This window comes from Alternaria infectoria (genome assembly GCF_024043175.1).
Source record: "Alternaria infectoria strain BMP 0036 chromosome Unknown scaffold_4, whole genome shotgun sequence".
NCBI lineage: Eukaryota > Fungi > Ascomycota > Dothideomycetes > Pleosporales > Pleosporaceae > Alternaria > Alternaria infectoria.
In genome coordinates, this window is record NW_026250693.1 from 2,052,204 (window position 1) to 2,078,360 (window position 26,157).

At 54.4% G+C, this 26,157-nt stretch overlaps 6 protein-coding genes across 6 annotated transcripts; 4 read left to right on the plus strand and 2 right to left on the minus strand.

Moving 5' to 3' along the window:
- Window positions 1-3,981: 3,981 nt before the first annotated feature.
- On the plus strand, window positions 3,982-5,450 carry J4E92_003683 (uncharacterized protein; the record flags this gene model as incomplete). Its single annotated transcript, XM_051495079.1, has 2 exons — window positions 3,982-4,088; window positions 4,280-5,450. The coding sequence occupies 2 exons, from the start codon at window positions 3,982-3,984 to the stop codon at window positions 5,448-5,450; spliced, it is 1,278 nt and encodes a 425-aa protein (XP_051355372.1).
- A 4,651-nt stretch (window positions 5,451-10,101) lies between these two features.
- On the plus strand, window positions 10,102-10,724 carry J4E92_003684 (uncharacterized protein; the record flags this gene model as incomplete). Its single annotated transcript, XM_051495080.1, has 2 exons — window positions 10,102-10,106; window positions 10,166-10,724. The coding sequence occupies 2 exons, from the start codon at window positions 10,102-10,104 to the stop codon at window positions 10,722-10,724; spliced, it is 564 nt and encodes a 187-aa protein (XP_051355373.1).
- An 837-nt stretch (window positions 10,725-11,561) lies between these two features.
- J4E92_003685 (uncharacterized protein) lies at window positions 11,562-12,189 on the minus strand (the record flags this gene model as incomplete). Its single annotated transcript, XM_051495081.1, has 2 exons — window positions 11,562-11,985; window positions 12,047-12,189. The coding sequence occupies 2 exons, from the start codon at window positions 12,187-12,189 to the stop codon at window positions 11,562-11,564; spliced, it is 567 nt and encodes a 188-aa protein (XP_051355374.1).
- Window positions 12,190-13,743: 1,554 nt separating this feature from the next.
- Window positions 13,744-14,343, plus strand: J4E92_003686 (uncharacterized protein; the record flags this gene model as incomplete). Its single annotated transcript, XM_051495082.1, has 2 exons — window positions 13,744-13,748; window positions 13,845-14,343. 2 exons carry the CDS (start codon window positions 13,744-13,746, stop codon window positions 14,341-14,343), a joined length of 504 nt encoding a protein of 167 aa, XP_051355375.1.
- Window positions 14,344-16,607: 2,264 nt separating this feature from the next.
- Window positions 16,608-19,695, plus strand: J4E92_003687 (uncharacterized protein; the record flags this gene model as incomplete). The annotated part of the gene is made up of 5 exons (XM_051495083.1): window positions 16,608-17,009; window positions 17,066-17,396; window positions 17,459-17,671; window positions 17,804-19,563; window positions 19,612-19,695. The coding sequence occupies 5 exons, from the start codon at window positions 16,608-16,610 to the stop codon at window positions 19,693-19,695; spliced, it is 2,790 nt and encodes a 929-aa protein (XP_051355376.1).
- A 3,588-nt stretch (window positions 19,696-23,283) lies between these two features.
- J4E92_003688 (uncharacterized protein) lies at window positions 23,284-24,690 on the minus strand (the record flags this gene model as incomplete). Its single annotated transcript, XM_051495084.1, has 1 exon — window positions 23,284-24,690. One exon carries the CDS (start codon window positions 24,688-24,690, stop codon window positions 23,284-23,286), a length of 1,407 nt encoding a protein of 468 aa, XP_051355377.1.
- Between the last annotated feature and the right edge of the window lie 1,467 nt (window positions 24,691-26,157).

A 26,157-nucleotide genomic window follows, 5' to 3' on the forward strand; every position in this document is an offset into this window, starting at 1 on the left:
GAGCAACGACCACGATGAAATATTCGAGGATGTAGACCTGTAGCTTCTTAGAGAGTGGATAGAGCACAGCAATTTCCTGATGGCGTGGACAAGAGCGACCAAGGTCCATGAATATCGACGATAGCTTCTCTACGTGGTTTGACACGCTCACAAACGACTGTGTACCATCAGTAACTGACGTGAACATGGACACAACAACAATTACTCACTAATATCGACATGCGTACCAATGACCACACGCCACACGCGATCAGGTTCTGTGAGCCTCCAACCACGACGTCCCCAAGCGCAGCAAATTGCTGAACAGCTTGAAGGAAGTTGGTAAAGCGCGGACCGAAGCATCGACTGCTAAACTTGTTTGACATGCGGCGGTCAACCTCGGCAGTCAGTCGCATGACATCGCTTGGTGTGGGTGTCGCCAAAAGTGTCTGCGACTTCAGAGTGCGAAATGCGGACTTCTGTTCGCTTGACAGGTCGGCTTCGAATTCGGAGACAGCTTGTGCGAGGCGAATTTCGGGACTGAGCGACCCAGCTTTAGCCAGAGCTTTAGACATAGCCGTTGCCCCAAGCTACAGAACAAAAGGTTTCAAGCCAGAGCTCAGGCCGTACGACAAGGTTGCTGTAGGACTAAAGCGTGATCAAGAGATCAACATTACAGTAATGTGAACAGGGGTGTGGTTGGGATCGCGATGTGGCTCAATTCGGAGTCGTACAGTTGGAGGATTAGGAAGATATAGAATGGCGTCTAATGTGAGTGAGGACGTGAAAAATGAAAAGACAAAAGGAGGTTGCCATGTCAGCACGCAGCTTGTAAAGCTGCCTAGATGCTGCGCACCAGGCTGAGTATGGCTGCGCATCTCAGCCGCGCCCTCGGGACCCACTCCCGACTGTATTCGAGAGATTGGCCGCCATTGACGGTGCAAGGCTGCGAACAAGAACGGTGCAATCCAGAATAGATGGATTGAGACAAAGATACCATATTTGGGCAAACGATCGGAGTCGTCCGGTCTTCGAATTCATCACATTAGCCAGACGTGGTGACGTCATAGGCACTCTCACATATTGGCAAGCACGTGGTTCGGCATGACTCGACCTCGGGAGGAACTGCCAAACTGCAGCCGGCACAGATCGCAGTATCGAAGACAGCGCTGAACATTCCCGGAAGATAAGGTGCGACTCCCTGTACGCAGGCTTCCGCCCCTCCAAACAACTCAACTTCCATTCTCGCAAAATGATGTCAGACATGCCAATTCCAATTCACGAGCAGCTGTCTCTGCCATCGTCACCCCTCCCCAAGCGAACCAAAGTCATTGTTAGAAGTTTTCGTTATCTGAAGTAGTATGTTCGCACCAGGACCAAATTCCACATCAATCGCACCTGACCTAGGGGTAAGCAGCATCTCTACGCACAGTTGCCACGACTTGTACCACAAGGGCTATTCCTTGACATGAGTCTATCAGCATGCGTAGGCGTACGAATAAGAACTACGAGGGAAAAGTCGAAAGCAGATGCAACACCAGAGCGACAAGAGCGTGTGCTGAAATTGAAGGTATATTCCGCATGCTATAAGCTGCTCTTCACTGTTTCCTAGAACATGATGCATATATCCACCGCACACGTGTGTTCCTCAACCACTCTATTTGTTCAACTCCTCAGCCCTCTTCTTGAGGTCCTCCTTGCTCTCCGCCTTGGGCATGTTGTCCGGAATGGCTGGGCCCTATAAATGTATTAGCTTCCGTTCCGATCCATGTGTATAACAACGGCACGCGAATAGCATACCTTGGAATTGTGAGCTGAAGCGAGTAGGTTTCCGCCCTCGGCGTGGTTGTCGTGCGAGGATGCGGTCGAGTCGGAGGACTCCTTTGCGATCTTGTCGGTGAGGCCTGTGGAGACGAAGCGTCAGTCATGGCTTAAGCAGGCTGGGTGGTGTGGTGAGTGGGAAGAGGAGGTCTAACTTACTGCCAGCGGCGCCTTGCTCAATTGGGTGGTCCGGCATGTTTGTTTAGGTCGATGTGGTAACTTGTTGCTTCTGTCGTCGAGGTTTCGGGCCGCCAATGTAGAGGAACCCTTTAACGTAGGCGTCTACTTTGTCTTCAAGGGACTGTTCTTTCACGTCGAGGTTCTTGACGTCTTGTTCGAGTGCGGTTGTCTCGTTGACTTTGTTGTCGGGCAGGTCGCGGAGGTTGGGAAGTTTGTTGTAAAGGGCTTGTACTTCTTCAGAATAGGCTTGCAGTTCGGCAATAGAGGGGGTTGAAGACATGGCTGGTTATGTAGGGCTAGGCGTTGTAGCAAGCGGGTAGTGCGTGATCGGTGACGTAGATGAGTGTGGCAGGCCCGCGGCTGGAAGCTGGCTGGAAGGGGAAGCTGCCGCTGGGTGGTGGGGGAGGGGCAGCCCTTGGCACCTGGGAACTTTGGTTCTGTGGACGCGGCCAGCACCATCCAAGACTACTGTGGAGAGGTCGGTGGGTAAACAAGATATCTTGCATGCCTATCATGGATCCTGTGTCGGCGGCTTCTCCGTGGTAGATGCTGGAGGTGGTTGGGTCACGTGTCCGTCCAACAAGCTAGCGTGTATTTCTTTCAAGAAGGATGTTGCTGCACACGCAGAGATGGTAAGGGACGCGTAACTGGGTTGGACTTTAACGTGAGCTCCATGTTATACGATGCGCCGCCGGCGTACCTAACCACAAGCCAAATGAGACTGGAAGAGGTATGTTCTTTGAAGGCCTTGGAATTGAACTGCGCTCCAACTGTATTGACGCTCAGTATGTCTTCGCACAACACCTACCGAGTGATACTGAACCTACTGTAGAACATCTGCTTTGTCGCCTGAATGACAAAAGCGAGGAGACCACATAGAGCTATCTGTGGAGCGAACCGACCGGCGACGCGCCTGCCTTCCAATGTCGAACGCAGTGCGCCCGGCCGAGCAAGTTGGCACAAGTAGGCTAGGTGAAGGCTCACCTCGAAGCAGCTGATGCTGGTCTTGGTCAATAAGACAGTGTCGCCTTGTATACATGCTTGCGCCCCGTATAGGTTATCAAAAGCAGCCCATTGTTCCATGGGCTTGAAGAAAGGCGCATGCCATCTGCCACTGGGCAAGCTGTGAGGGCGCAGGCAGACGTAGAGGATATCATACCACCCACTCAACAAACTCACGAAACACCAGACCGCAATCCAATATCGGGGTTTGTGAGTAAAGGGCATTATTGATGTGGAATAGATGGAACGACATGACAGTTAAGGAGACGACGTGCTCTACACATGTCAATGTCGGATATCGGATAGAAGTCCACGCCCTCTGCCGTTCTTGCCGGATGGTACCTGTTGAACGCGTGGTACACTACAAGCTTTGGAGAAGACGATCGTGCCATGCAACCGGAATGGCATGCGAGGATGTCGGGTTTGTTGACGTTCGGCGCTCTCTTGTTGATGGCATGCCGCGAGGCGTCACCAGCATTGCGTACTCCCTCCCCGCTGTCAACTCCACTCCGCGCCATACCGTTGCCAACCATGGTAAAGCTACTGCGCGCGATCGAAAAGCGACGACACAATCTTGCACTCGGGTCTAAATACGATAGCGCCACGATAGGCTTTGCGGGGAAAGAGGGCATGTTGGTGCGAAACGCGGATTAGCGGCTAACTCAGCCACGGCGACCGCGTCGGCATGGGTGCTTGGCCATGTCCCGCCCCTTCCAAGCTTCACGGCCGTTTCGCCTTTGGCACCCAGCGTCATTCCAGGGGACGTCAAAGCAAGCGATGCACCACCACATGACCCGGACACTCACGCCTCGCCTTGTACTTCCTCCTTGATGCCGTGAAGTCCTGTAGCGACATGAGGCACGTCCTGTCCCGTCGATCGTTATATCCCCATCCATAGCCATATACCCCGGCCGGCCTCTGCACCGCGAACGACTCCCTTAAACCCGCTGGACGGAAGACACACCCAACGCGTCGCCTCTTTGGACACCCGATATCGCCATGCCGTCGCTACTCGTCCACTCGCTGTTTGCGCGCCAGAATCCGCTGGATGAGGCCAAGAACACGCTCAGTTCATGGGACAACTGCATGGCCAAGGCCTACTGCAAGTGCGTTGGATCGCCAGGCCTCAGGCTGCTTCCCCTTTGCTCACAGACAACAGATGGCCGGTTATCGTCGTCATCATTATTGGCGCCCTCATCGTCATATCCGTGGTTACCTGCATAGCGCGATGCATATGCTGCGGCGCCGAGTGCGCGTGCTGCTGCTTTAGATGCTGCACGTGCTGCTGCAGCGGCAGTGGTGGAAGAGGCCACAAGCGCGTCAAGAGCGATCCCGCTGCGCCGTATCCCACGCCATATGGAGCGCCTCCTCCCCCCATGAATCCCTACGCCCAGAATCCCTACGCTCAGGCGCATGCCGCTGCGCCGCCTCCTCCGCCCATCGACACCCGCCCGGTGAACCAGCAATACCGCTCCAACGCCATGCCCACCTTCGCGCCAGCCGCGCAGCCCGAGAGACCGCAGTTCGCGACATTCGATTCGACACGAGCCGTCGTCAACGAAGATTCGCTTCCCGCAATGCCCACGTGGAAAGACGGGCGCGACGTACATGTCCAAGTCGAGGAACAGCCCGCGCCCCAGAAGCAAGGCGACATGGAGATGGACAGGCTAGACCGCAACGGCAGTCCCATAGGGGGGTCAATGGCAGGCGTAGCAGCGGCGGCTGTGCCCACACAAAGACGATCGCCTGGCCCGGGCCGGTCCCCAGTGTCGCCAATGGACAACTACGGTCAGGGCTACCCCCAAAGCGGCTATCATAACGATTCTTTCGTTAGTGAAGGAGCTCCGTTGAACGGCCAGGGTGCATACGGCCGACCATACGCGCAGCAGGACGACTACCGCAGAGGTTCGCCAGGGCACAACCTATCACCAGTCTACAGCGCAAACGAAGGATATGCAACCCAGCAGCAGCAGCAACAGCATCAGCCATACGGCCGCCGCTCGCCAGGCGCAGCCCAAGCCTACGACTCCCACGACCAGCTCAGTCAATACAACCACCAACCTCCCTACAACCAACAGCCATCCTACAATCAACCCCAAACCTACGACCAGCGCGACTACTACGACGAACCCGACCACCGCCACCAATCCCCCTCACCACCTGCCGCGAACCCCTACGCCTACAACATCGACCCCTCCCCGTCGTACGATACCTACACGCCCCCACCAGCACCCGCAGCGTTGCAACCCGGCTACGCAGCCTCAGAGTCAACAAACCATGGCTCTTTCACAAATGCGGCGCCAGCATACCCAGGGCAGAGGTCGTATACGCCGGTGGCTGGAAGTGTGGGACAGCAACAGCAGCCATATCGCGCTTTCACACCGGGCGCGGAACAGCAACAGCAACCACAGCAGCAGTATACTGGAGTTAGTAGGAAGCCTGTTGACGGGTCTTTTAGAGAAATATAGAAATAGCATGTATGTTTTCGTATGTAGGGAGAATGTGATACCCATACAAACAACGCCTTTCAGCGGATTATCACTATCGTCCATCGCGGATGAACTGCCAGCGCGGCCATGCGGTTCTAATTTTACAACAGTCGCGGGGCCGAATGGGCACATAGGCAGACTGGGCGTTCACTAGTGTCCCCCAGCCTTGCTTGCTTAAGTTCATCGCAGCAGATATTACTTGACTGCCTTCAGCCTCTACAAACCTCCTGACAAATTGTTCGTTGTACGAGCGTCAATTTACTGTCCAGACGCACTCTACCGGCAAAGCTGCCATTTCACTTCTACGCTTTCTCGAGGTCTTGCGCTACGTATCTTCCAGCCTTGCGAGCTCAGTATACCACCAACAATGGCAGACGCGGTCGTGCATGTAGAACAAGCCGAACATGGCCCATCAAACAAGCAGACTGTGTACGAAAGGCACGCTCTTCCTCCATATACGAAAACAATACGCGTTCTTGACGTGCGCCCAATTCCCAGAGATGCTCCCAAAGGCACGCAAGTCGAATGCACTCTACGCATCATCAACCTCGACCTCGATCCCGCCTTCACAGCATTATCATACGTATGGGGCGACCCGACTCCTACCCGCAGCATTATGTGCGATGGCGTTATCTTTGGCGTTGGCGAGAATTGTTACTCAGCCTTGTGGCACCTGAGTAAGAAGCTCGGAGGCCTAGTCATCTGGGTGGACGCGATTTGCATCGATCAAGAGGACGTGAGAAAGGAGAAGGCGTGGCAGATTCCCCTCATGGGGGATATCTACACCAAGGCTGCGCAAGTGTATGTCTGGCTGGGTGAGGGTAATGAGAGCTCCGACCGCGCCATGAGATACCTGGCGGATGGCGGCCTGAAGAAATATGTCAACGTCGTGCCGGATGGACCACCGCAATATCGACCCTTTATTGCAGCGCTACGCTTTTTCCTTTCCAGTTGGAGTCTCACGTACCACTCGGCACCATATTGGGGTAAGTGCATATCTGTCTACTTCGTGTATTAAACTAACATTTGAAGGAAACGATTCCCCTCTACTAGCCAAGGTCACTCACCGGGTGCGATACGTCTCAGGGGCAGATCTCGTCTACCTTTTCGATCGGCCGTGGAAGGATCGGCTGTGGACTTATCAAGAGATCCTGCTGGCTTCATACCCAGTGATTGTGTGCGGAACCGAACACGTTCAGTGGTCTGATTTTGAGTGGACACTGCTGTCTCTACGATCTTCGTTCGGATACTTTCCGAGGGCCGCTATTGCATGGGAGGCAATCGTATTTGACAGGGGGCAACTACAATCAATTGACCAGTTGGCTGAAAGTAGCGTGCTCCATACTCTTCAAGAGCATGAAACCATCCTTAGGAAAATTGCCTCGACACGGCGATCGATATGGATTACAGCAATTAGTTTGCTCTCCGTATACACGACGACAACTCTTTTAGTCGGTGTCGTGTCTGTCTGTTCTCGAAAGTATCCTAAGTGGAGAGTACGTTTTGTACTTGAGCGTAAAATTGAGAATGCGTTCATGTACATCGGCATTTTGGGGGTTTTCATTTGTCTCATGTTCATCTGCTACCATCTGCGACGATCTGCCCTAGGATACCTGGCCTATCGAGGCGATATCAAAGAGACTGCATCAGACGACTTGGTCGGTGCGCTGTACCAGAGAGCAGCCACTGATCCAAGAGACATGGCATACGGCATCTGGGCCATCTTGCGCAAGCGGGGAGCAAGCGATCTTTCGGCTCCGACATATGACGTCGCAAAGGAGACACAGATACCCTTACTCTACCGACAGCTCACGATTCATCTGATTCAAACGACTAGTAACCTAAGGTTCCTGCACATTGCCGCTGCGCGACGGCTGCCAGGTATCCCATCGTGGATCCCGGATTGGTCTACATTCAAAAGCAACACTTGGCGGGATGTGCCGGGATACCCAGGAACTGATCTTCATGGAATAGCTGTGAGAAATCCACCAGGGTCAGAGGAAAGACTCCGTAAACTCCGTGCTCGACAGAACCTATCTGTACACGCTACTCAAAGCGTCCTCACGGTGCTTGCCAGAGAAGCTGGTACCGTCCGCGGTTGTGTTTCCTTCTACGCGATAAAGGCAATAGCGTTAGAGACAGATAACCTCCGACCTTCGAGGTGGAATTCCCTTCGCCATCACTTGATGGGTGGATTCAGGCATCGTTCATGTCGTGTGTCTCGCCGGATAGAGACAGACGAACGACGTGCGCATGTACAAAACCTACGAAGTATGCTTCAATGGGCAGACTGGGCGCAAACTATTGGCTGCAAGATCCATGCTATCTTTTATGCGCAGCCAACACTCAAAGAGTTTGTCCCACTCAGCGCCAACGCTACCTGGCCAAGCCAGAAAGATCGAACCAACTGGGGTAAGACCCTTTCCGGGTCGAGAAGAGACAAGCTTGAAGGATACCTTACTCTCTGGATGGATGGCACCAACACTCCAAAGTGGTTCCAGAAGTTCATGGCAACTCAAAACTGTTTGTGTACCTTCATCGCTGAGTCTGAGCGACAGATTTGCTTTGTGAGTGGCTCGGCCAATCCTGGAACGTTCCGCCTATTGGCTTGCTCAGACAAGACAAAAGTCGACGATCGACTCTTGTTAGTGTGTGGGTTACCGGGTTCGATAATAGTGCGCAAGCGCGAAGAGTCGGATAATGCGGTCGAGGTTATCAGTCCTAACATCCTTCAAGATGTAGCTGCGATTGGCAAACCTAGGAACTTGATCAGTAGGGACGACGCTGCGCTCGATGACCTTTTTGTCGAGTATTATATTCATTGAGAGAAAAGCGGCTTAGAGTCTACTGATTGCGCTGTATGGGGGCAAGCTAGCATTAGGGCACGAATGACAGTCTCTTTGGACGCACCGAAAAATGTCCCTGTGGAATGCATCCTCTCGTACTACTATCGCGCACCTTGTCACCTACCTGTGTAAAAATTCGGCGTGACGGGCGTGCAGGACAGCGGAAGAGTCTGAATGCTTGAAATGAAGCCTTGACTGTACCATATGACATAGAAGCTGAGAGAGATGAGAGCAGAACAAGATGACAAAAGGTTGCTTTCTGAGACGTCAAAGTCGGATCTGTGAAGAGGTCTTGGGTTGAGAGCAGCCGATGGCGGCCGGTGCACAACAAGCACCGCCGCTAAAATTCTCGCCGAATGACGGGCTCTTGTCCGACAACATCATACATCGCTCAAGAATACACTGCTTACTTAACTTACCAACCGTGAGCGCAATACCTTCGCTGCCAGGCCGTTATCTTTCTTATCTCTAGGATTTGGTATTAGTGGGTCGAGATGCAAGATCCGACGGAAGCAGCGTTCCGGACGCAAAATGTGCCGACAGGCAAGACCACCGTTACACTGACGAAGCAGAAGTGATGCGACAGCTACACGAACGGCGACAGCAGTATTTGCATGCCATCCAGCATCGTGTCACGGAGGAGGTCTTGACGATCAATCAGCATACGGCTTGGTGGGATGCGAAAGCCAACGTCGTGCGATGACCTTTTTCGAAGATGGCTTTGCGGATCAAAAACGAATCATGGGTATCAGATTTGGACAGCCGCAAGTCCACCAAAGTCAGAAATCGATGTTTGCGAAAAGAGGGTGTAGGAGAATACGTTTGTTCGAGAAGTCGAAGCATGCCCAAAGTGACCAGGTACAGTAGACGGCAAGTCCTGACGCGGAAGGATCAAGATCCCTCACACACTAGTACAATTGCGCAAGAGAGCCCTGGAGCGATCCGATGAGGTCTTCCGTCGGATCTTCCGTGTCGGCTACGTATCGTCTATTGACGTTACACAGACATCCTACGGCTACGCAACTTCGCCAACTTCCAACTTCGGTCATGAGCAGCAGGCCTTATCACCTCAGTTTGTGTAAACTCTGGAAAGATATTGGTGCTTGCTAATTCCACAAAGCCATTTACAGATAAGACAGTTCCAAAGTTGGAAGGTTCACATCGGCTGAGTAACTCGAGCCGGGACGGGATGCTGCAAAGTATGGGCTGAACATGGCGCTCACACGGTATATTAGAAGGAGATGATCCAATCTGATCATACTCATACTCGTCTTTCAGCCTTTTCTACACTGTCTTTTATTGTCCAAACTACACCCAGCTTCTTAGCGATCCATCCCTCTACAACACCGACGTGAATCTCGCAACCATGGGCTCACTAGAACCCAACACCTGGAGACCCCTAAGCGTAGGCATAATCGGCGGAGGCATCGGCGGCCTCTCATCAGCCATCGCCCTCCGGCGTGCCGGCCACACCGTCACAATCTACGAGCGCAACGACTTCGCCGGCGAAGCAGGCGCATCCGTCTCCTGCGCCGCCAACGGCACGCGCTGGCTCCACGAATGGGGCGTCGATATCGAGAAAGGCGACCCTGTTGTTTTGAAGAAGCTCATAAACCGGGACTGGACGACGGGCGAGCCGGTTAGCGTCTACGACCTTGATGACTACGAGGAGCGGTGGGGTTATGTGTATAATATGTTTCATCGGCAGTATATGCATAAGATGCTTATGGAGTGTGCGCTGCAAGCGGAGGGGGAGGGGACGCCGGTGGAGTTGTTGGTGAACCATGCGGTAAGATCTTTGGCCTCTCTAACCATAAAATATACTAACGAGTATGTATAGTGCAATAGTATAGACCTCCCAACCGGCTTAATCACCTTCACCAACAACACCACCTTCCACCACGACCTCATCATCGGCGCCGACGGCATCGGCTCCACCACCCGCAAGATAATCGGCCTGAACCCCGAAAAGCGCCCCGCAGAATCCAGTTGCCTGCACGCCAACGTCATGCGTAAAGACATCCAACGCCTCGGCCTACAAGACTACTCCCTCAACAGCGCGCTAGAATACTGGGGCGGCCAAGAAGGCAAGTGGGACAAGATCGTCCTCTCGCCTTGTAACGGCGGCGAACTCCTGTCTTACTACTGCTTCTTCCCCCGCGAGAAAGGCGACTATGCGAATCAGACGTGGGGTGGTGCCGATTTGCCTGTCGAGGAACTGCTTGCGCCGTATCCTGAGCTGGATGAGAAGGTCAAGGCGCATCTTGCTATTGGGATTGAAGTGAGGCCGTGGCGGCTTTGGGTTCATCAGCCTTATCCGTATGTTGTTAAGGGGTGTATTGCTTTGATTGGGGATGCTGCTCATCCGGTAAGAGACTTACTATACCTCCATCATGCCCATTCTTGAGTATGTTGAAACTGACTTGCATGTCTCAGATGATGCCCCACCAAAGTCAAGGCGCCTGCATGGCAATCGAGGACGCAGCCGCCCTGGGCATCCTCTTCAGCAAAAACTACTTCAGAGGCGATGTGCAAGAATCACTTGCCGTCTACGAGAAAGTGCGACTGCCACGCGCAACAAAAGTCCAGGCTTCTGCTGCGAAAGCGGCGTCCAATATCAACGAACGCATTGGTATGTTATCTTAGCATCAGCATCAGCATCCCATTTCGAAGAACAGGTACTAACAGAAGGGATTTGTAGGTTTCTCAAGCAACACATCAATGGCGAACTACAAGGTTGAAGACGAGGCGAAGAAGTTGACGATCGAGGAGATGAACGCATATGATATGTACAAGGATATTGATCAGGCGTTTGCGGAGATGGAGGGTGTGCCGTACACGGATAGATATGTTAGGGGATTGCCGTTTGGGCTGCGGTTGTCGAATGGGGTTCAGATTGCTGGTAATGCGCGACTGTAGAGTAGAGAATATGTTTGGTTGGAGAATTAATATGCATGCATGTGCCACATCGTCTCTGTCTGCGCGCATCGATCGACGAATGAGGGTTGCGATGTTGTCGTGAAGGCATCGGAGTTGAAGCAGGCTAGTCAGGTTCACGGGGAAGTGGAAAGCATGTGCGACAATATAATTGCGTTTCGATTTTCTTCATCAATTACTTTTGATCGTGCCATCTCATTCATCATCATCCTTCCTTGGCCGCGGTGGCTTCTGTCCGTAAACCAGCGACCTGCACAACACGTCAGCACAGACTCAAACCATTACCAGCCCCTCAATGACCATCGACTTACACTTCCTGATAAGCATGAATCCCCCTCGTCCGCAGCGCCGTCCTCATATGCGCAAGATAAACCTCGACCTCCTGCTTCGTCCACCCCATAATCGTGGTAAGCAGATACAAACTCCACCCTTCAATCCCCTGCTCCCAATTAATCCTGTTGTACTGCCCCAGCTCCTTGAACCGCTTATCCGCCGGCCAGCCACCAACCGGCAACTTCCAGCGATGCTCAACGACGTTTATAAAGCCTGCTGCTTCTATCCCCGCGCGCTGTTCGTCGGCGGTGCGCAGCGACTTTCCGAAGCGGTCGCCGAGTTCGAGGGAGAGCTTGCCCCAGCGGTCGTAGATGGAGCCGGGGGTTACGGTGCCGTCGTCGGATTTGGGGACGACGGAGAATTCGAGTTGTTCGATGTAGCCGCCGGGTTGGAGATGGCTTGGGGCGCGGGGTTAGTATTGTGGTGCTGTTTCTGGGGTGTGGTGGGGTGTGGACATACTCATAGCACTCTTTGTAGAAGGCGGGCCAGTCGGCTACGCAGCCGAAGAGGGATCGTATGTGGATGAAGTCGAAGTGGTCTTTCTTGTAGAGCCATGGTTCGGTGAAGTCGTCGATTTCGAAGCGGACGTTTGGCGGGACCATGGAGGGTTGCGTGGGACTGAGGTCCGTTCCGAGTACCTGAGCTTGTCAGAGTGGTGTCGCGGACTCTTCGTCGCATATTTGTCCGTACCTCGGCCGATGGGTATCTATCCGCAAAGTCGCTGTTGGGTTCCCGTCAGTTTGTCGGTCGACATGCGAGAACGTGAGACTGACATAGCCCAGATTCCTGACTGGTCAGCTTTTTCGTTCGTCGATCAGGGTGTTCCTTGCATACCGGTGCCAGTCCCCAGATCCAAGACGTGCTAGAGTACCCGATTGTCAGCCCGAAGCCAACAGCCATGGTGTCCTGTCTGAGTCCAAACGTACCATGGGCTGTTTCGATATGGGTGCCAGGAACAGCTCGCCATCGAGTAAGAGGAGGCATATGTGGTGACTACCCAATCCAGTCAACACGCGTCCTTCGCCAAATGAGTCGCATGCCATACACAATATCGAGCTGGTCTGCCGATGTCTCATCATTCGGCCCCCCTGTGCTCACTTAGGAACAGCATTGGCATGGAACGAGCGGGCAGCCCACAGTATGATCCTTCCTTGTATGCATGGTATCGCCGGCCGTTGCGGTACTTGTAGTTGTATACGGCCGATTTCAGGGAGGTGGTCTCGCTTCGGTCCGTGTCAGAAGACGGCTGGTTGGCGGGTTCGTCATCCTGGGAAACTTACGATGCCGAATCGTCGCCAAATGCCGAGTCGGTTTCGTCCGAGTCCTGGACGCTGGTGTTAGCAACGCGACAATCGTTCGCGTGGGGACACGGCTTACATGAGCGATCTGGGCTCCAATGTCGGCCATGTTTTATGAGGCGCAAGATGGATGGTTGTCGCAGCGAGGGGTTTGCAGGTATCGGAACAGTGCGAACAAGAGGGTCGCCCTGCCACCACTTAGCGTGACCTTTTGTACCGATTGCAACGTTCAGGCCAGCAGCTCGAACTACTGCCTTTCGCTCCCGACAGCCGTGTGACCGCGGCTCTACGCCGGCGACATGCACGCATGCAGACAGTCGACCGGCCAGACACCAGCGCTATCAGCCAGGTGCTCCGGTTGGCCGCGGTCGTCCGCAATATGGAGAGTTGTCCTTAATGAAGTGGGGATGGCGGATGCCGTCGTCGACTCGTCTGCGAGAACTGCGCGCGACCATTGAGGTCAACTTCATCCTCCTACTATCCTCACAGCGCCCGGCGAACTGTCCCACCAATCAATGCCGATCGTCGAGTCCCTACCCAGCGCAGCGGTACTGCTGTCCGCGGGACTGACAGCCCTGCTGGCCTACGTGCTGTACGCAGTGACCTACAACGTCTACTTCCATCCGCTGGCCAAGTTTCCGGGACCGCCTCTCGCCGGCGCTACGACATACTGGAAAGCGTATATTGAGTGCATCGCAAACCGGTCCTTTTGCCACTTCCTGGTCGAGCTGCATGCGCAATACGGTACGAGGGACCTGGCACGCAGTACACAAATGTGCAACGCTGACCCGTGTGGTGCGCGACGATAGGCGACGTTGTTCGTATTGGACCCAACGAGGTGTGTGAAGCATCGCGAGAATGCAGTGAACTCCACTCTTGTGCCACCACGTGTCGCTAACCATCATGGCCTAGCTCCACTTTGCCAACCCCCAAGCCTACCACGACATCTACAACAACAGGAATCGCTGGGACAAGGAAGCGACGCTCTACAAGAGCTTTAACGAGGACAGATCTAGCTTCGGCTATCTCACGTATGCCGAGGCCAAGAACCGCAAGGATGTGCTCAATCGCTCCTTCTCGCCGGCTGCCATCGAGAGCTCCGAGGGTCTGTTGATTGAAAAGACCAAGGCTCTCTGTGCAGCCTTTGAGCGGCAGAGCAAGGCTTCCGCAAGTGTTGATCTGTTTTACGCATTCCGCTGCATGAGTATAGATGTCATTACGACCTTTTGCTTTGGCAAATCCATCCATGCGGTGGATGAGCCTGACTTCAAGGCGCCCATTGTCGTGGCTCTTGACGCGGCTACCCCTGTTGCTATGTACTTCAAGTATTCTGATTTGTTCAAGAACTTCATACTGAAATGTCCGCCTAATCTGTCCAAGAAGCTTAGCCCGTTGACAGCGGGCATGATCGATCTAAACCAGGTATGTCCCTCGCTCGCTGGGGCAGCGGCCTACTGACATGTTGAAGCTACTCTCGCAGCAGATCAACGAGCTCACTGACGACCCCGAGAAACTCAAACTTCTTCCTCACAACATGACCATCTACCATCGGCTAATGGACCCGGAAGCGCATCGCGACAAGCAGATTCCATCGGCTCAGAGCCTGTACGAAGAGGCCCAAGCGCTCATGTTTGGTGGCACAGACACCGTCGGCAATACCCTCATGGTCGGCGCTTTTCACCTGCTCAAGCATCCTGACAAGATGCAAAAGCTCAAGTCGGAACTATCCGCGGCATGGCCATCTCTCATCGGAAACGAGCCCACGGTCCGCGATCTCGAAAGGGTACCGTATCTGACGGCGGTCATCAAGGAGTCGCTCAGGCTCTCATCGGGAGTTACCGCGGGCCTTTTGCGCATCGTTCCCGCAGCCGGTGCAACGATAGCGGGAGTAGAAGTGCCGCCGCAGGTATGTCTGCATTCCGTTCTACGCAAAGACACGTGCTGATTGCGTGCTAGACCATTGTATCGTGTGGGAGCACATTCGTCCACTTCAACGCCGATATCTTCCCAAAGCCAGAGGAGTTTGTTCCCGAGCGCTGGCTCGATGAATCTGCGGAGCTGGACAAGTGGCTCGTCGCCTTCTCGCGCGGCCCACGTATGTGCCTGGGAATCAAGTGAGTCTGATCTTCGGTAACTTCAGACGAGATCCGAAGCTAACATGGTAACTTTTCGCAGCCTGGCTTGGGCGGAGTTGCGCCTCGGCTTCGGCCATGTCTTCCGCAAATTTGACCTGGAGCCCAAGGGGAAACTGTAAGTCAACTGAAGTTTCTTGCTCGTATGCTGTACTAATGACGATTAGGCCTGACCAGCTGGTGTGGCGGGATGTGTTCTTGCCCTTCTATCACGAAGACCATTTGCAGGCACACATGCGACCTGTAAGTGCGTGATAAGTGTTGTGTCGGACATGGGAGCTGTTGGGGTGGTCGAGTCATTTCATAGATTGTGCGAAGACGACAAAGGGATCAGCCGACCGTTGATCGTGCTCTGGACTTGCACACGTGTAATTGAGCGCCGATCAGTCGGAGATATGGCACCTGGGCGCAGATCAATATAGTATGAGCTAGTGGGTGCCGAGGTGCAAAGGGGGACAGGGCTTTCTGAAAGAAGTTTGTCACGCTGAAAAGGGTTTGTGACTTGAGCTGTGCCTCTACTCGGCGCATGTGATGTATTGCTGAGAGGCATCTTTCTGCAGGCGGTTCCAAAGTGGTGGAGGGTTGCATCAGACAGGGTGTTGTCGGATGTGACGAGGGCTCTGGGTGCACGACATTGCATTAGCTGCGGGTTCTATTGCGGCGTCAGCTACATGCGCGTTTGGTACAAGCGCGGAGCACTGTGGTTCGCCGCCTCGTCCAACCACAGCGCTGAGCTGGGGGGAGAAGTAAAGACCCCGCCCCGTTTGAGCAAGGAAGGAATTTAATAGACGCGCTGCAGGCTAGATTGGTACAAGAGCGGAAGTTAGCAATACAATGTCGTATGTTAAGCTCCAGGTTGTTTACTGATATGACTTGAAGGGGATGTGGGGGAGCGGACAGCAGAACACGAAGGTAGCTGGCGATCATGGCGATCAGCAGCAGCGATGAGAGTTTGGAGAGCAGGAGCTAAGGGCGGCGGAAGTTTTGGAGCCGATGGAGTCAGAGTTGGAGCTTTCAAGGTTGTATGAGACGATAAGGTTGGCGGGTTGTGCCAATCGGAAGGGCAAACGGGGGCGCAGAAGGGCCGATGATTGGCGGGCAGGCGTCCAAGCATGTGCGGCGGAGCGAGACGAGATGAAGGGTGACAGGCGGGCCGCAGAGGCCGGGCAGCTAGCCAGGTCGTGGATGGTTGGGGTGGATGGCTGTGGGTGGACATCTGAGGGCGACATCTGAAAGGGCATGCGATCGGCCAAGGGGTTTGGATGCAGCGATTCAGGCGTCTCATTGTCGTGTGGAGAGGGTGGGATGCAGGCTAGCTGGTTAGCGACGCGGGCGCATCGTCTGGCGCAGGCGAGCTAGGCCCCGTTGGCTGCCATGAACTCGACTTCTCCCCGCTGAAATACTGCATACCAGTACATACGACGTACACACGACGTAGCCTCACGACCGCCTACCTAGACACCGCTGAACCCCAGCCCGCCCTCTGCCTGCCCCCAGCGCCTTCAATCCCCCAATGTCCCCATTGCGCCTGGCCGCCAGCCGTCGCACACGCCTTGACCTGGGCCCGCCCTCGCTGTGAGCGCCTTTACCATGCCCGCCACGGGAGGCAGCAGGGCCGTCCACGCGCCGCCCTCGAAGCCGACAGACAAGGGCAAGATGGCACAGGCCGCCCAGCCGCCGCGCAGAGAGAGCAGCGCGGGCACCTCAGCCCAGCGGCCCGGCATCAAGACGCGCGCATACTCGGCTCCCAACGTGCCCAAGAGCGACACCGACGGCCAGAGCGAGCTCGACCGCACCGACGAGGCCAGCGAGGCGGATGAGATTGCCGACGATGCCTTCTTCCAGCGCTACCACTTCCCCCAGCCCACGACCCTCTCCACCCAGCACGAGGAGGGCGACAGCAGCGCCGAGTCGTCGTCCGACACCGAGGGGCCCCTCTCGCCCACCCACCACAAGGACCGCCAGGCCCTGGATGCGTCGGAGCCTTCGAGCGTGAGTAGATGATGTGTTGGGGGTTACCCGTGGATCGTAGTACTCACATATCGTAGTCCACCAGCGACTCGGCATCAACCATGCAGGACCTCAACATCGCCGTCATCGGCGCGCGGACTTCGGGCAAGAGCACCTTCATCCGCCGCGCCCTGGGCCTGCCCGACACGGCCACGACAACCTCCTGCTCGCGGCGCATGACCATCGACGGCACCCCCTACGTCGTGCGCTTCCTCGAGATGACCTTCAACGACGTGCACGTCGGCGACCGCAGCATCATCAAGTGGCCCGAGACGGTCCATGACTTCGCGACGCCGCGCATGGACGCCGCCGTCACCCTCTACGACGTCACAAACCACGAGAGCCTGGGCAAGGTTCCGGAGATGCTGAGTGCGTACCCCGCCATCGCGTCAGCCGACGCGCCTCGTACGCGACATGCTGACTGAGTCCAGGCACACTGTCCAAGGCTCACCTGCCCTTTATCCTCGTCGCCTGCAAGTGCGATCAGCACCCCGCCCACCGCGAGGTCGATCCGCAAGTTGTGGAGCAGAAAGCAAAGTCCTTCATTGGAGACGTGAGCGTGTTTCAGACCTCCGAGTCGTCCCCGGAGACGCACCGAGGATGCCTGTCCGTCATCACTCGCGCGGCCATAGCCGCCAAGCGCCGTAAGTGGCTCATTTCCTTTTGTTACACGCCCAATTGCCCATACCCAATGCCCCAAGTGCCCCCCAATGCCCCTAATGCCCCTCCATGCCCCCAATGCCCATTTCAGGGTGCAAGTCATTGACCCCCTGCAGCCAGGTCCCAGGCTTCCATGGCGCGGCGCCGGGCCAACTCTTCCGCCGTGAAATCAATCACCCAAAAGGACCTTTGGAGCCGCAAGCACGAGCGGGCTAGCTCGGAGATCTCCATGAGGTTTCAACGGGGTTCAAGCGAGGTCAAGGGCCACCGTTATAAGCCCAGCGACACCAACAAAACTTTTTTCAACGCTGAAGAGTCCCCCGGCTATGATTCCCAGGAGTCTGATGATAACGACTCGGACGCCGGCCAAAGCATCATGTCGGTGAAGCCGTCGGATGAGAATGGCTACACCTTCGAGCAGCTGGTCGACCGACTGCTCGCCCAGCCCATGTCCAAGAACGACTCCAAGTTCGTCTCCGTGTTCCTGGCTCTGTATCGGAGATTCGCAACCCCGGGCCAGCTACTAGAGGCCATCATCAAGCGCTTCGAGTCGCAGAACAAGGACAAAGAACTGCCCATGATCCGCATCATTGCCCAGCTCCGCTACCTGTCGATATTGCAACACTGGGTGGCCTACTATCCCGGTGACTTTGCCTACCCCACCACACGCCGTCTGATTCGGAGGTTTGCCTCGTCCTTGGCCTTGAACCGGGAGTTCTCCGTCGCCGCAACGGAGATTATTCGCGATCTTGAAATGGTCACCGAGGACGACGACACCGACTGGGCATGCAGCGACCGCCAACGAGCCCAGAACGAGAACATACCGACATTCCACAACAACGTCCTGGACGAAGACTCCGACGAGGACGAGTTCTCAAGAGCACTCGGCCACATGTCCATGAGCAGCTCGGCACGGAATTCGGTTGCCCGCAGTAGCGTAACCGGTGGCGCTTCATCCACCAACGGCTCCATGGGCTCATCGCAGATCCTGCTTACCCAAGTCGAGAAGAACGAGCGACTCGCCCGACAACTGGAACCCAACCCAATCAAGCCCATGTCCAAGATTCAGTGGCACCAGCTTATGGGCGAATCGGACGAAGCCATCGCAAAGGAACTCACCCGGATAGACTGGATCATGTTCTCCTCGGTACGACCACGCGATCTTGTACGTCACGTCAGCTTGAATGCCGAAGAGAAGAAGCGGTGCAAGAATCTCGAAAATGTTACACGCATGACCGAGCACTTCAACCACGTCGCCTACCTCGTCACCAACTACATCCTCCTGCGCGACAAGCCCAAGCACAGGGCGCTCATGATGGAGAAGTGGATGAAGATTGCACGACAACTTCGGAAACTCAACAACTACAACATGCTGGGTGCCGTCATGGCAGGCATCAACGGCACCGCCATCGGACGACTGGTAGCAACTCGGGAGCTGGTCCCTCAGGCCACCAACCAAGACTTCTGGAAGCTCGACATCCTCATGGGCCAGACCAAGTCGCACTCCGCATACCGACTGGCGTGGGAGAATAGTTCCGGCGAGCGCATACCATATATCCCACTACACCGCCGCGACCTCGTATCGGCTTCGGAAGGCAACTCAACTTTCGTCGGAGACAAGAAGAAGACAGACTCTGCGTTCGCACCCCACCCAGGCGTCAGCGTCTTGGAAAGCGTCGTAGGGAAGCGCGACAGCCGAGAGCCACCGCCAGGCGGAGTTGTCGGCAAGGAACGGATCAACTGGCGGAAGTTTGAGATCATGGGCGAAGTCATCGTCGGAGTACAACGCGCGCAAGGAACTCCGTACCCGAATTGGCAGAGGTGCGAAGAGATTCGGAATTTGATCTTGGACATCAAGATCAACAAAGACGACGAAGTAAGTCCTCCCCACTGTTGGTATCTCCAATATACTGACATCATCTAGGAGCTCTACGAGCGCAGCACCCATCTCGAGGCAGGCAGAGCCGACGAGAAGAGCAGGATCGCAAGATGGTTCCGAGAGCGTTAGTGCTTCTCTCCTACTTACCCACCCATCCCTAGCGCGCAGCTTTTCTTATCTTCATCTTTCATGTTGAGATCAGATAAGCTAAGTGCAGGTGTTTGACTACAGCCGGGCGTCTATCCCTGCCCTCGTTGCCCTCCCTACCTCCAACACAGAACTACCAAGCCGCCGCGAGCACCACGAACTTTGTGCGCATCTGAGCACACCACATCCACGTCATCCACACCATCTACAAGACGTCGCATCTACACCACATCGCATCTCGGAACTATCTACACCACATATACCCATTTTATCCCGGAGCGGACTGCATTTTTTATAACGACATTGCTTTTGTTTGCTGTTCAAACATTATGATTGCACACTCATCTGCTATCGTCGTCATCTATCTCTTTTTTGTTCTGGCTTCGTTGCACGATACCTCATATCCCTATTTTGGCGTTACTTTTATATAGCGGGGTAAACTACCACACGGTTACGTTATCATCTTCCTTTGTCGCAGGTGGGGGGACGGGCTGGTGAGTCGGCGACTACATGGCGGAAAAGGCGTATGTAGTATTGAGAGTAAGTGGGACTGGCTATATCAATACGAGCCGCTTTTTGATCGCTTGTTGGATGTTTTGCTGTGATGAGGATGATGGTGAATGCGTGGTGTTGTTGTTGTGATGCTGACCTCGGAGCGACCTCGGGAATCATAGGCGGCACACGTGATATGTGGCTGGCTTCAGGCAAGCAGCGCACGGTTGGACGCCTATCGCTCCTACTACAACAACGGCCGCAACTCTTCACAGTCTAATCTTTCTCTTCCATCCTGAGCTACATTTCCCAGCATTCATGTTATCATTCCGTTAATCTTTCGGCTCTTGGATCGTGCCAGCCTCATCCCGCAAGCTGGTGGTGTTACAGACAGCACTCACCGAACCACGTCAACCGTATCGCAATTGTCTCGCGTGCGAAAGCGCATTCCACATGAGCAGCCTGGTAGAAGGCTAGGCTCGGCTTTCAGTTCGGCGCGAGTTCTCATTCTTCAATCACTGGCGTCTGCATCCTTCGAGCCTCTCCTGCAAGCTGGGGGTGTTGAAGACGGCACTCTACGAACTACGTCAACGCTGTCGCAACCACCAGTGTACCGAAGTGCACTTTCAATGATCAGCCGGGTTCAAAAATAGGCTTGCTCGAAGTTGAAGGCGCGCTCGACTTTTCGCATCCTGGGTGTTACCGCCTCTAGCTCACCTGCGAAAATCGAGAACGAGACAGCTTCTCCCGCGTCTTGGGCCAACGCTTACGCCTTCATCAGCTCATTTCCAACTTCTGAGCCTAAGTTCAAGACCGAGTCGCTAGACTGTCACTGCTCTTCCTTCAGATTACAACAACGGACAGCGAAGCGATGTATCCAACTGGTCAAACCCAATTTGTGTATGAACCGTTGGTCAATCCAAATTCAGTGCGCTTGCTCAGAGTAATAGCGCCGGACGCCTTTGGTCAGGTCCTCGTTCAGCTGTGGGAAGACACAGAGGGTACAGCATACAGATGCCTTTCGTACACGTGGGGAGACCAATCTGAAACCTACCCAATTTGGGTAAATTACCAAGAGGGGCCCTGTCCAACTAGGATAAATAACCAAGAAATGCAAGTTGGAAAAAATCTCTATGACTTCCTGGAACTTGCGAGCCATGGCAGTTTCGGTGAGTACTTTTGGATCGACGCGCTTTGTATCAATCAAAGCGATGATGTCGAGAAGAGTCTGCAGGTACAGCGGATAGGAGATATCTACAAGAACGCCAAAGAGGTTCTCGTGTGGCTTGGTGATGGCAAAGAGAATCGTATCCGAGACCTTTTTTTGCAGATAGAGCGTGCAATTGCCGTCTCGGAGAAGACTCGCTATGTGAAGAGGAAAGGTCTCCTAGGTGTTGGGCCGACTGGTTTGAGAAGGTACGGTGACATATGGGTTGCGCTGGACACGGCATCAGCTGTTGGCTCCAACGACGGGTGCTTCAAGGACAGGAATGATCTCTTCGATATCTGTACGACTGATTTGGCAAATCACCCTTACTGGAACCGCGCCTGGACTGTTCAGGAGCTATTATCGGTCCGGAGTCCGCAACGCATCTTCCTTTGTAGCGTGGCAAAAACGCGCGCTTTGGAAGAGCTACTGCATCACTGTCAGGATGATCCACGGTTGAGGAGGATTCAGATGCTACTGAACGGGACCTACTTCCGCCACGGTTCAGCGATACCCTTCTGGTTCATCTTTTACCAGCTTGGTCGCACGCTGGAATGCCGCGATCCTCGAGATCGCATCTACAGTCTACTCTCTGTGACAGGGCAGGAGAGATTTACAGTCGATTATACTGAGAGCACCTTTGGCTTATTCTTCAGGTCGGCCACCCGTTTTTCAGCGTGGGCCTGTCCTTATCTTTTGACGTTGTTGTGGCATGCGCTCGGAATCACGCGCGAGAGTGTCGAGGACGCTTTCAAGTTTAGCCTCGGATTCCAAGTGTCAATTCCTATGCGCGCGACAAATTATGCTCGCGGACTGAGTTTGCGGAAGATTTATGCCCGCGGACTGGATTTGCGTAAAAGATGTTGCCCGCGGGGCGGTTGCGCCGATTGGCGTGCTATAATCAAGGACTGTACATCTCGCGATATACTGCTCTGTCCGAGTACCAATGTTGGAGTACCGGGGAGAATCGGTGAAGAGATACCCGATCAAGAGAACATACATGTTGTAGTACGACGTGTGTCGATAAACGATATTTTCCTGTCACTCCATACTCATAGCTTTGGAGTGCTTCCCTACTCTAAGCGAATGGAGCTGTGGTTTGACAAGGATGGGATTGAGAGTAGGATAACCAATTGGAAAGACGCTCGACGGTATGCTGGTCTATGTCGAAGCGACCCTAAGGCCAACGACGATGAAAACAGGGACGACGGAATCATGGACTCGTGGAAGTTGAAACCACATTTCACCCTCAAGATGACTCATGATTACCCGATCGCATGCGTGGATTTTATGGAATCTCAAGGAAAAGAGGCTATCAAGAAGAGTCTCCAGAGTTTTGCAATTGGTCTTAGGAAATATGGCGATGACGGCATTCGCGGGATGTTGTCGGCCACAGCGGACTTCGGCACAACCTCGTAGACTAGACAGTACATCCAGCATATGTTGCGCAACATGTACGACGAGGCATTGCGCGGGTGGTGGGTTAAACTCACGCAAAGTCAAGTTCTCTCGGTAGGCTTTAAACAGATTAGCCGTTGCTCCGCTGCACACGACTGAATTCACGTGTACGCCTAGATAGTAGCTTTTTAGTTGGATGCCTTAGGCAACGAGCGATAAAACTCAAATCCAGATGCGGACATGACTAGCAATGTTCACGGGCCGGAAGGAATGGGGATCGCCCCGCTACGCTTGAAGGACTTGTCCGCGGACATCGGCGCGGACCACATCAAACTTCATCACCATACGGACTACATCTCAGGCGATCGACATCACATGCATTTGCGTGAGTTAACAGGAGGAAACATTCTTATTCATGGTATCGTGCACTACAAATAGAGATTATCAAATCTGAAATCCGCGGTCGAAGCAGTCTATATCGTCAGTTCCGCCAACTTGACATCCACCAACGACGTTTTCGAACCCGACGCACTATCAACCCTCGAACTCTTCATCAGCGCAACCCCCATCAGCGCATCCTCCATGCCACCGAGCAGACTCGCCGCCTGCTCCTTATCCCAATAGCTCTCGTTGAAGCAGACGCTGAGGACGAGCTGGCCCTCCCAGATCCACGTGTGCACCATCATGCGCATCGTCAGGGTCTCAGCGCCCAGCCAAAAGTCCCTGACTTTGACAAGTCCGTCGCCGATGTTCTTGCTGACCTGCTCGTCTACCTCGCCCAGGAAAGCAAAGCGCGGCTGCGGTGATCCGTCTGCCTCGCACTTCTTGACGTACAGCGTCTCTTCGAGGCGCTGGTGGAAGAACGGTGACGACGGGAGGTACGGCGCGTAGCCAGCGGCGTAGACAGGTGCGAGTTGCGAGTAGTAAGAGTCGAAGTCGGTTTCCGGCGAGACGATGACTTCCGTGGTGATGACGCTGGTGTAGCTTGTAGGCGAGTTCTCTGGCGCCGCGCCTTCGGGAATCAGAGTGCGGAGGTTGGAGTGGAACGAGGCCATGAAGCTTCGCGCTTCTTTTGTTTGTGCGAGTTTGGCTACGGAGCTGATGAGGGCGGCGTGCAGAGCGACGTCGATGGCGAGAGCGCGCGTCTCGCAACTATCCATGACGGTCTTAGTGTCGCGCTTGGACAGCTTGACATAGTGTCGCTGAGTGTAACCCGGTCTCTGCGATTTCATCGTGGGTGTCAGTTCCAGGGCTGGCTTGTGGGGCTCTAGTGCTGCGAGACGGCTCTCGGCCTGCGCTTCAATCTCTGGTGTCTTCTCGTGCCCGATTCCGAGCGTCAACTCCATGCTCGGCGTCAGGTTCTTGGCACACCCGCCAAAGACTAAGTTGGGGTTCATGTTGGCCAGAGACTCGACGAGGTGGTTGAGGCAGAAGATTGCGCCGCGGGCGTCGACGCGGTAGTGCGGCGACCAGATCATGACTTCGGATGTGTCGGGAAGGAAGTAGCACATCATCTGTTCGTTCCGTGGAATCCGTCCCAGCAGTTCGTCAACAGTCTTGCCCTCGGCGACGGAGAATGTGGCCGAGACCCACAAGGCGATGGAGGGCTCGTCTCCGACGCGGTAGATGTATCGACCGTTGTATGGGAATGCGGCAATCTCCGGGTGGTTGTAGCGGACTTGTTTCCAGGCCGTCCGCAGGTAGGCAGCAGGGTCTTTGATGTCCGGGTGAAATTCGAGTTTGGCAACGGCGTTCTTGGCCCAGTTGTCGCGGCCGATGGCGTTGGGGACGTTGCGGGTGAGTATGTTGATTCTCTCGAGGTAGGTTTGCGCGCGCTCCCATCGACCTGGTCGGGTCTCTTTCCAGGTAGCGTCCTCCATGATCGTTGAGTGAAGCTCGAGTAAGGGTTTTTTGAGGATGAGTAGTAGTCACGACAAGACTTTGAGCCAAGAGAAGAGGTTGGGCCAAGAGAGGAGGAGATGTCGAGAGAAGAGTATGAGAGGAGACAAGAGATGATAAGAAGAAATAAGACAGCTCAAGAGTTGGAGGTGGGCAACTGCAGCCGATAGATCTTGCCGCTTTCTGGGGTACGGTCTCACATATATAGTTAAGTGGGCCGCCGTTACAACCGTGGAGTTCAAGCTGCGGATATCGAACGATTCCAGCGGCGTTACGTCGGTGTAGAGATGCGGAAGCGCTAGTCCTGGCGAAGAGGTTCTTTCACCGTTGATACTACACACCAAACTTCAGCTTGGGCGAAGACAACTTGGGAAGGGCCTTTTCCTGCAGCCACCAAATACACTTGGCCTGAGGTATGACCCTTCAGTGGAAGCAATATTCTACGCTTGTGTGCACGGGCGCACTTCGGGTTTCGAGCGCTGCGTGTTCTGGACGAGTCTGGGTCGTGGTGTCGAGACATATAGCCAAGGATGCGGGTCGAGGCGAACGGCCCGCTGCAAGCTACGTCTAACCTTCCCATCGCGCATCGCCGTCGTCATCGTTGCTTTTTGTTCGCGTAGAGGTCTCTCAATTCATCGCTGTATAACAGGAATACTTTTGTTGATAATAGGACATGAGCCTGCATCGTGTATGTCGAGGGTTCACCGTAAGCCCGATCATAGTCTCATACCTAGAGTGACCTAGACGTCGTTAGCGTATCCATGTCAAACTTTACCGGAATCTTCGCACTAATAAACCGGAATTTCTTCACGATCTGTGGAAATCGATTTTGTGCGACAGATCGTAGGCTGAAGAGGGTTTGTAGAGAAGGGTCGTCAAAGTCAGAGTATTAGCAGTACACCATCGGAGTACTATATCCGTGCGCGAGGTCGAATGAGCCGTCGTGCGCAACGCGCTACTCGACGCTCTCGAGGATTTGTAAGTATGTGGTAATGCTTTCAGTAAGTACAATCCAGAGAGATGCCAGAGAAGGACGTAAAGTACAGTCAAGGGTTTGCAACAAGGTATTTACGATGACGGGGAGAAAGAGTAGCAAGAGGAAGAAGAGTGTGGTCGTGTGTGGTACAGAATTAGGACATCAATAAGGTTCGACAGGCGCCAACACGGTGGTGAGGCGTGAGCATCGACGTCATAGCGTCGATGGGAACGGCTAGCGGCTCCTTGAAACACTGTCATTATCGATAGCGGCAACGCCGACGTGAGCACCAACAACCCAACGAGAACACCACCTACGTACATCGCACATCGCGACCCAACTAGACTGTTCCCTGCCGACAGAGAAATACTATACGAATGCGAAGTCAGCGACCGCGGTTATCCTGTGCGCGTCGCAACACCCCTCATACCCGCACTGACCCCAGGGACTGGACTACGAGCCCCATACTCCA